Raw genomic sequence first — 9,000 nt, forward strand, 5'->3', positions numbered from 1 at the left:
ACTGCTTGAACATGCCCAGTGAAGACGGTCAAGCAAGGGTTCTCAGCATTACCGTACAGTATATTACAGTAATCGGCCACAAGGCCCACACTACAAACAAGAAATTAGTAATGGCCGCATCCATCACACAACGTAATTATGTAATATGTATTGAATTAAAAAAATAAAACGTGAAAATGGCCATTTTGAAATATAGAACTAATCCATATACACTATTCAGACAAGTACTCGTATTGATTGACATTGACCGACCTCGTCTGCTGTATCAGTTATGTATTCTTGCATTACCATTTACAAGGAAAAAAAATAACGTTTGAACCTCCAAGAATCCGTGGGTGTTGTAGCTTAAGTCGGTTACTATGTTCTAATATATATGAATACGACAAAAAAATATCGTACGAAACTTCAAGAATCCCACTTCCTTAAACTGAGAACGTGTATTCCAATAATTTTATCTGGACGAATATTTTCATGTCATGTTCTGTGTACAAAAGGCAAACTTAATGTTCTTAAAAACACCATCATATTGGAGTTACGTTCTCAGTTTAAGGATAACTCTGGCTGACGACCTGATGAGGAGGAACTTTTCAGGGATAATGACTAGTCAGTGGGTTATTTAAAACGCAGTTCCATAGATTACTATATCTAGCTGCAAAGGATTGTTTATTTCTGTTTAATGATAAAAAACATAGAAAAGTTTATGGTGTAACAATGGGAAGTACACTTAGACCAACCCTTGCTAATGCCTTTCTTTGTTTCTAAGAAACAAAATGGCTCAGCAATTGTCCTCCCGAGTTTAAAAAAATTTAAATTAGACCCGTTATGTACAAATTGTATGTTAATGACACTTTTTTCTTTGCATCTGAGCAAATTTCCCTCTTTTTAGAACAACAGCAAGAGAGCTAAATTAAATTTTATATATTATTTTATTGCCTCGGAACAGTTCTACCCTTTTGGGAGCCCGAAGCAGGATTTTGTTGGGGCCCCCTAATGCAGCCCGCCTCCACTCTACCGTATAGTATTCAAATCCATATAAGCCTAATTATTATATATAAGGGTATCAGTATCTAAAAGCACATATAAACAATACACATAAGCACGAAAATATGTGTAAGTGGCAAAGTTTTATTGGATTACCAAGAGGCAGTCAAAACAAGGCCCATCTTACAATACGGCTCAATTCTGTCTTTTCTTGCCTTCCTGGAGGCAAAGTCTTCTATATCTTCACCATAAGACAGTTAGGAACAGTTATCATCAGAACAGTCGATCTAAAAAAAACCCTGAGATCAAGGAACATTGTGTGGGGTTCCTTATGGCATTTGAATCAAGTCTTGCTTGGTTTGTCCTCTTTGATTCTGAATGTGATGGTTAACTGTGCCATTGTATCTCTGGACGAGCGATTCATGAGTCTTGGGGAAGTGATAAATTAAGCTTAGAGTGCTTCCAAATTTTAAAAATATGGACGAAGAAGCACTGAGAGAGCAATGTGAGATGCTTGGGGAAACTCTCACTTGCAGAGACGAAGCTGATGTTGAATGGAAACACCTGGGGCGGGCATGGAAATCCAGAACCTTCCAAACCTAAAACATGACATGACAGCATTGGAACTGATCTCTTTCATTCACTATAGTAGCTGAAAGAGTTGTACCCGAATCTTTGCGTAGCCTTAAGAATAAGTAACGCTCCCCCAGCTACGATGAGTCAGCAGAGAGCAGTTTTTCCAAGCAAGCTCATAAAAACTTACTTGAGGTTCAAGCACCATATCTCAAGGCGCCTCAGTAGATTAACCATAGCCTATAAGCTTTAATTTGGACATACAGTCAGGTTGGTTGAAAATTAATATCTAATGTAATGCAACAAAACTATTACCCTACCTTTTTATTTGAATTAGTATAAGCTAAATATAACACAATTGCCCCGAATAGTCTGTTATTACGAGCAGGAAAAGTATACAAACCGCTGACACGGACTTTCGACGTCATAAACGCATGATTTTCGCATTGACATATTGGTGAGAGCTTTGCGCGTTACCGCTTTACCACCAACACCCCAAAAGAAACTTGCCCCGAGTATATAAACTTGTCTGGTGTTTTTGATAAGTTACCACTTTGTTATGATCGGAGGAATTGCTGTTACTAATTAATATTTCATAAACAAAATATTTTCCTGTTAAAGACAACATCCCGCTCTCCTAACACAGACTTAAGGAAAAGAAAGTAGCTTTCATAACAATGCAAAGAGTATAACTAATATCCATCCGCACTTTAGAAATAAATTGAGATTGAAGTGCAAATGAAAGCTATCAAACACATATACACCGATAGTCTTTTCAAATCATATACACAAACTCGAAGTTGGTATTTAACATTTACTTTTATTTTACAAATATAACAAGCCTATGTTTCTGTTATACAGTCATGAATTCATATTTGTACAGAGAGTTTTGGTACCAAAAATGGGTATAATTTAGAGGAAAAGGAAATAATGCTGTTATATGATTTGTTTTATGTGTCCTTGACATTGTTACTATCATAAAAGTGGACAGCAATGTACAAGTAAATTAAAAAGTGTGAATCAAGCATATTATATGCACACATAATAGTAAGTAATGTCCATTTAATTCTGTGGTTCACGTAACTGAAAAAAACCATTCGATGTTGTTATTAAGTAGCTGAAGGTGGGGCACCATTCAACAGTCCACTTTACCATCCACCCCCATAGCTGCTTCCATAGTTGCCACCATGACCACCACCATGACCACCACCATGACCACCATGACCACTACTTCCTGAACTAGTGTGACGACCAACAAGCTGGGCACGGACAATACTGGGTCCTTGATGTCCACCCCGGGAGCCACCACCAGTCCCGTAGCCACCAGTGCCACCAGTTGTACTGGTGTGTCGTCCAACAAGCTGGGCGCGGACAATACTGGGACCTTGACGTTGACTTCCATAGCTGCCACCAGTACCGTGACCACCACTGCCACCAGTTGTACTGGTGTGTCGTCCAACAAGCTGGGCGCGGACAATACTGGGACCTTGACGTTGACTTCCATAGCTGCCACCAGTACCGTGACCACCACTGCCACCAGTTGTACTGGTGTGTCGTCCAACAAGCTGGGCACGGATTATACCAGAGCTGCTGCCTCCACCACTAGAATAGCCACCCTGGCTACCAGTGCTGAAACCTCCAGTGCTGCCACTATGGCCGCCACCATGACTTGTCCCTCCAGTGCTGCCACCATAGCCCCCTACTGGACGGCTGCCTCCAAAGTGACCAGGATCAGCCACCACAGCTAACACAAGAACTGCCATCACTACCTGAAAATAATATATTGTTCAGGACTACTGTCATCATGAATGTGTTCGCCCTACGAAAGAAATATTTATGTTGAAGCCTACCATGATAATGCCTCAATATAATATGTAGGTATCTCTGTGATTTTGCGTATCGATAAGAATATAAATGAGTGTATTTCTGAGTGTGTGTTTCCATATATCTGCATGGCTATGCTTAGATGATTGTGTTTATATAGATATGCCTCCGTGTGTACAATTTGTAAGTGTGATAGAATTATGAATAAGAGGAAGAGTGCACAGATAATTAATTTAATGAGACTCACAAGTGCGCTAAGGACCCTCATGATGTCTGGAGTACAACAGGAGCGTCTTCCACACCAGCAGGAACAGTGATGTGTGTGGACTGGCTCTGCTCATTCTCCTTCGGGTATTTATAGTGACGCATTCCTCCCCCCACCCTCCATATCACTTAGTTGCCAGCTACCTCAATAACAATTCTTTATGATGGGTCACATGGAGCCAAGTCGTGATCGTGGGAAGGTCGATAACACCTTGTATGGCGTGGAACGGCTGAAGACACTATTGTGGGCAACAAGTCAGGCTCCTTGATGAACTAACCTCTTCCGACGGCCTTCCTTGTACAGGGAAATGATAATCAGGGATTCAGGGGCCAGCCACGTACCCCACGCTCTCTTGGCCCCGTTACTGTAATACACCTGTGGAAACCTTGTGCGGCAACAGCAATAATTATGAGCTCATCAATGATCTCCGAATTTTGGGTGTTTTCTGTTTTTGTCCGTTTTTTTTTCATACACCTGAAAATAATATTTGGCAAGAGTTTTTCTGCCTTACTATAGGAAATGTTACCTGTAATGTTATACAAGTGCGGATCAACTTGAGATGACCAACAGTTGTTCTGGCTAGGCCTTACCTTGAACCAAGGTTAAGAACCTGCTTGAATACTCATCCCATCTTTTACTTCAAAAAGAAAGAAAAACATTGTCATGCCTCATTTCATTTGTGATAAGAACTATAGGTTTGTCAGGACAGAACACGCGTAACATTAATCATTTAACTGGTATACTATGAAAAATAAGCGAAAATTTATGACATTTAATGATGGTCTATAACGTTTCTTTTGTTTATTTCACCAAATCATCCAACTGATATGAACAAAGTTGTTTATTTGCTACATGAGAAGATTACGAGTGTCATTTTTAGTTACACAACGGTGTTGCCCGAGTTATTCTTTTGCGTTGTATTTCTTTGTGTTACGCTGAGTTGGGATAATTGCGATTTTTTTGTTAACCTCTGACTGGCCATAGACGATCATGCAGAAAATCTTTTTTTTTTGTTTACCCTATCAACACTTCCCACCTTACTAGTCGCTCGTGCGGTTGGTCTGTTCATTGTTACTTTGTTAAGATTTTTAATTTTTTAATGTTAATATAGTGAGCTCTTTCAAGACCAGACTTGACCAACACTGGAGCAGGTTCATATACATTCAGGAGCCATTGTATGCCCAGTACTTGCCAACAGTGCGTAAGAGACGTCACTGACCGCCAAAGCGGCTAACGAGCCGATCAATGGCTAAGAGGATAAAAGTAAAAGTTGGAGGAAACTAGAGTACCCGGAGGAAATCTGTGATGTTTCCTACGGTCACACCAGATAACACCGTTCCCACGTCTGCCCCAGGTCAGGATTCGACCCAAGGATATATTCTTGAGAGATGTGCGTGTTACCACTGTACTACCAATACCCCGAACATAATTCATGTAAATAAATAGCTTCATACATAATTCTAACCTTACCTGAACCACTTTAGTTACAATTTAGTTATCTTATGGTGGTAAACGACGTCTTAATGAAACACAGGAAATTTACCATATTCGAATTAACTTCCATTATATATATATATATATATATATATATATATATATATATATATATATATATATATATATATATATATATATATATATATATATATATATATATATATATATATATATATATATATATATGTGTGTGTGTGTGTGCGGAATAATGCGAGCTAATTTCCATTAAGTAGTATCAATAAACACTAAAGCAATCCTTATTTAGTTGTATTTTAAATGTTAATCGGCGATTATCCGTATTAAGCGTGACAATCACAACTACCCTTACTTCTTATAAAAATAATTTGCTGTCACTCAGAATCGAGTATGGCGATCATCCAGCTACGATACAATGATATGAGCTATTAAGGATGTCACCTTTGGTGAGCTCTGAGGTGACTCGAGAGTCCGATACGGGACCAGCAGGGCCATCCACAGATGTTGCACGTGTGGAGGGCTACATCTAGTGCGGGAGGGGCAGAGGCAACGTCTTTCCAGCGCTGGCGCTTGTCTGCCTAGGTATGCTGTCGGCCTAACTCGAAAGTATTGACACCTCGTGTCGTGCTCCTCCAAGCGTTACGGTGTGGACACACACACACACTACTACTACTACTACTTTTATTTTTTATTTTTTTTTTTGGGGGGGGGGAGCACCTTCGCCGCCATTTTATAACTTTAAAATTAAATATCCTAATACATAAGTAGCTACCCTAGCCGTGTTGAGTTAGTTGAGCTGCAGATCTATGCGGCATTCAGTGACTGTTGCCTCAAAGTCAATATCTGCGACTTGTCGGCTTTGGGGCCGATGATCTTCTTCCCTTGAGGCAGAGCAATGCAGACCTAAGCAGAGAAAAGGACAGTCGGCATCTCAACCAGGCTGTGACTGTGACGTAACTTCTGAGCTGCTTCCGTTCAGATAACACCTCTGCGAGTCTGGCATAGAAACATCTTGCACTTGGTCCCATCTCACCAGAGGTTGTGAACACCAGAGGAGTGAAGCTGCCCTAATCAACATTCAGAATTCTCTCCCCATATGCCCTGATCTTGTCATTCTTGTTCTTCATGTGTGCAGCGTCGAGATCTAAGTTACGGTGACATGCAGCCATGGGGTCGAAAATCCTTATGCCAAAGAAGGCTCGCTGTCCCCGCGTCCAGAATACTCGGGCACTGACGTCCACACGGGCTTCGTTGGATGTGTTTGAAGTCCTGTGACGGAGGTTCTCATCGTCCAATGGAAGGAGGGGCTGTTCCACCATGACGTCGTGGCAGATTTCCTTCAGTAAATTTGCTGTCAGGTCCCTTCATCATGCCTCATGCATACGAAACCCCTTTTCTTACACACCATGACGTGGTCGATGTCGTAGGATGAGCCACACACGCATTGGGAGGGCAATTCTTCTACTGGCCTACCGGGCCTTAGAGCAATGGCATCTGTGAATTCTTGTTTATTAAGGATGAAGCCTTTTGGCCTTATCGGTAAGGTTGTTAACCAGTTTGAGGAGCCTACTCTTTATTTTCAAGTACTCTGACGATCATCCAGCTAAGATACAATGATATGAGTTATGAAGGATGTCACTTTCCAATTTGAGTTTTGAGGTGACTAAAGAGGCCAAGCGCCAGGGCTGGAAAGACGCTGCCGCCGCCCCTCCCGCACTAGATGTAGCCTTCCACACGTGCAACATCTGTGGACGACTCTGTCTGTCCCGTATCGTATTGACACACACACACACACACACACACACACACACACACACACACACACACCGTTCACGGAAATTGGAATAAATCGACATTAAATTTATGAATACAAAATTTACAAAAAATTACTTGAATGCTCACACGTCAGACAAACTCTTCGTCAATCTCCCGTGACGAGGGGCGCCAGCCAAGAACCCTGGTGGTATTCCCACTTTGGATCTTACTACAGCAACACTAGAGTAGAATAAAGTAGCTGGATGTCCCAGATCTCTCGTGACTTCACAACCCAAGAGTCTTTAACCCCAATGAGGTGAAACAATGTCTTAATGCTTCAAATTTTGCTGAGACTCCTTGAAACTCGCTACCCCTTACAGTACACGTTGAAGCAGTAAGTGGATTGTGCTGAAGTGATTAAATGGACTGAAGTGAGTTGATGGGTTGAAGTAAGTGTATTGGCGTTAGGAGATGGGTTAAAGGGAGTGGATAATTTGGAGGAATTGGGTAAGTTAACGGAAGTAGATGGGTGAAGGAAGTAGATGGTTGAAGGGAGTTGATGGGTGAAGGAAGTAGATGGGTGAAGGAAGTAGATGGTTGAAGGGATTAGATGGGTGAAGGAAGTAGATGGTTGAAGGAAGTAGATGGGTGAAGGGAGTTGATGGGTGAAGGAAGTAGATGGTTGAAGGGAGTAGATGGGTGAAGGAAGTAGATGGGTGAAGGAAGTAGATGGGTGAAGGAAGTAGATGGTTGAAGGAAGTAGATGGGTGAAGGAAGTAGATGGTTGAACGGAGTAGATGGGTGAAGGAAGTAGATGGTTGAAGGAAGTAGATGGGTGAAGGAAGTAGATGGTTGAAGGGAGTTGATGGGTGAAGGAAGTAGATGGTTGAAGGGAGTTGATGGGTGAAGGAAGTAGATGGTTGAAGGGAGTTGATGGGTGAAGGAAGTAGATGGGTGAAGGAAGTAGATGGCTGAAAGTAGATGGCTGAAGGAAGTAGACGGGTGAAGGAAGTAGATGGCTGAAAAAGGTCGATGTGTGAAGGAATTAGATAGTTTAAAGAAGTTGATGGGTGAAGGAAGTAGAAGGGTTGATGGGTACTCCATTAGAGTGGATAACTGCCCTCTCTACATGTTAATTCATATTCTACATGAACGATGGTTATATTAGAAGAAACCAGTCAGCGAGAGTGGTTGTGTACAGAACTTTTATGGCGTTTAACGTGAAGTTGACAGTGTGTCGACACTCGTACGGGTAATGCAGTGTGGTCGGGGATGTTCTCGGTCGCTTTCACTTCCCACACTGAATAGACAGGTATTAATTCATAGCTTGGTGAACTTAGGGTGCCCTGGGTGTGAACCAGCTGGTCTGTAGGCAGGAGGCTATAATGATGTTTGCGCTCGGTAGCCGCACACCTTATATTTTACGCAAAATGAGGCTATTACAGGCCTCACGAGAGGTGAAGTCTCCTACCACACTCCCGTACCATTATTTGGAGACCTTCAACAGAAACACTCAGTCGCTACCTATACAACAGTAGCAATCATTCTTAATGATGCCTCGGAGGCTCGGCTTATCTTGTATTCCTCAAGGTTTGTTTGGCTTTTGCCATTTCATATCGCTTGGGGCAGGGATGTTCTTTGCATAAAGATAGGTTAATTATTACTGTAGTTACTCTTCTATAACGATCTGTTTACTACAAAGATTCTGGAATTCCTAACTGGAAGTTAGCGTAAGGCCGCAAAAAAAATCTTCCCGGCGAGTATTGCTATAGTATATTCTTCTCTTTCCCTTCCATTTATCTTTTTCTTCCTCCTTTACATATTTCATGCCCTCTTTCCTCTCCCATTGGCATGTATATTATTGTATACATTTAAGACTCCAAATTATTCGTTTTGTGTGTATACCAAGAAGCAACACCCCTCAACACCTTCCTACCTGATGTGTCAGAGCCAGGTGGTAGTAAAGGAGGGAGGGGGAGGTGGGAGATTTCCTTACTGCACTTGGCAACCTTGAATTCAAATGGCCTTGTGGGAATGCACTTGGATACACGCCCTCTCAAAACAGTTCTTTCTGTAATGATCTACAGTTTACCTTGTGTACCATCCATAACTTATAAAAAAAAAAATAT

General features: G+C 41.6%; 1 protein-coding gene across 1 annotated transcript; it reads right to left on the reverse strand.

The window, feature by feature from the left end:
• Positions 1-2,490: 2,490 nt before the first annotated feature.
• On the reverse strand, positions 2,491-3,711 carry LOC121877751 (keratin, type I cytoskeletal 9-like). The gene is made up of 2 exons (XM_042383611.1): positions 3,626-3,711; positions 2,491-3,323 (listed from the first exon to the last, which is right to left on the reverse strand). The coding sequence occupies exons 1-2, from the start codon at positions 3,644-3,646 to the stop codon at positions 2,703-2,705; spliced, it is 642 nt and encodes a 213-aa protein (XP_042239545.1). The 5' UTR covers positions 3,647-3,711; the 3' UTR covers positions 2,491-2,702.
• Between the last annotated feature and the right edge of the window lie 5,289 nt (positions 3,712-9,000).

The sequence above is a fragment of the Homarus americanus genome, unplaced genomic scaffold, assembly GCF_018991925.1.
Source record: "Homarus americanus isolate GMGI-L3 unplaced genomic scaffold, GMGI_Hamer_2.0 scaffold33468, whole genome shotgun sequence".
NCBI lineage: Eukaryota > Metazoa > Arthropoda > Malacostraca > Decapoda > Nephropidae > Homarus > Homarus americanus.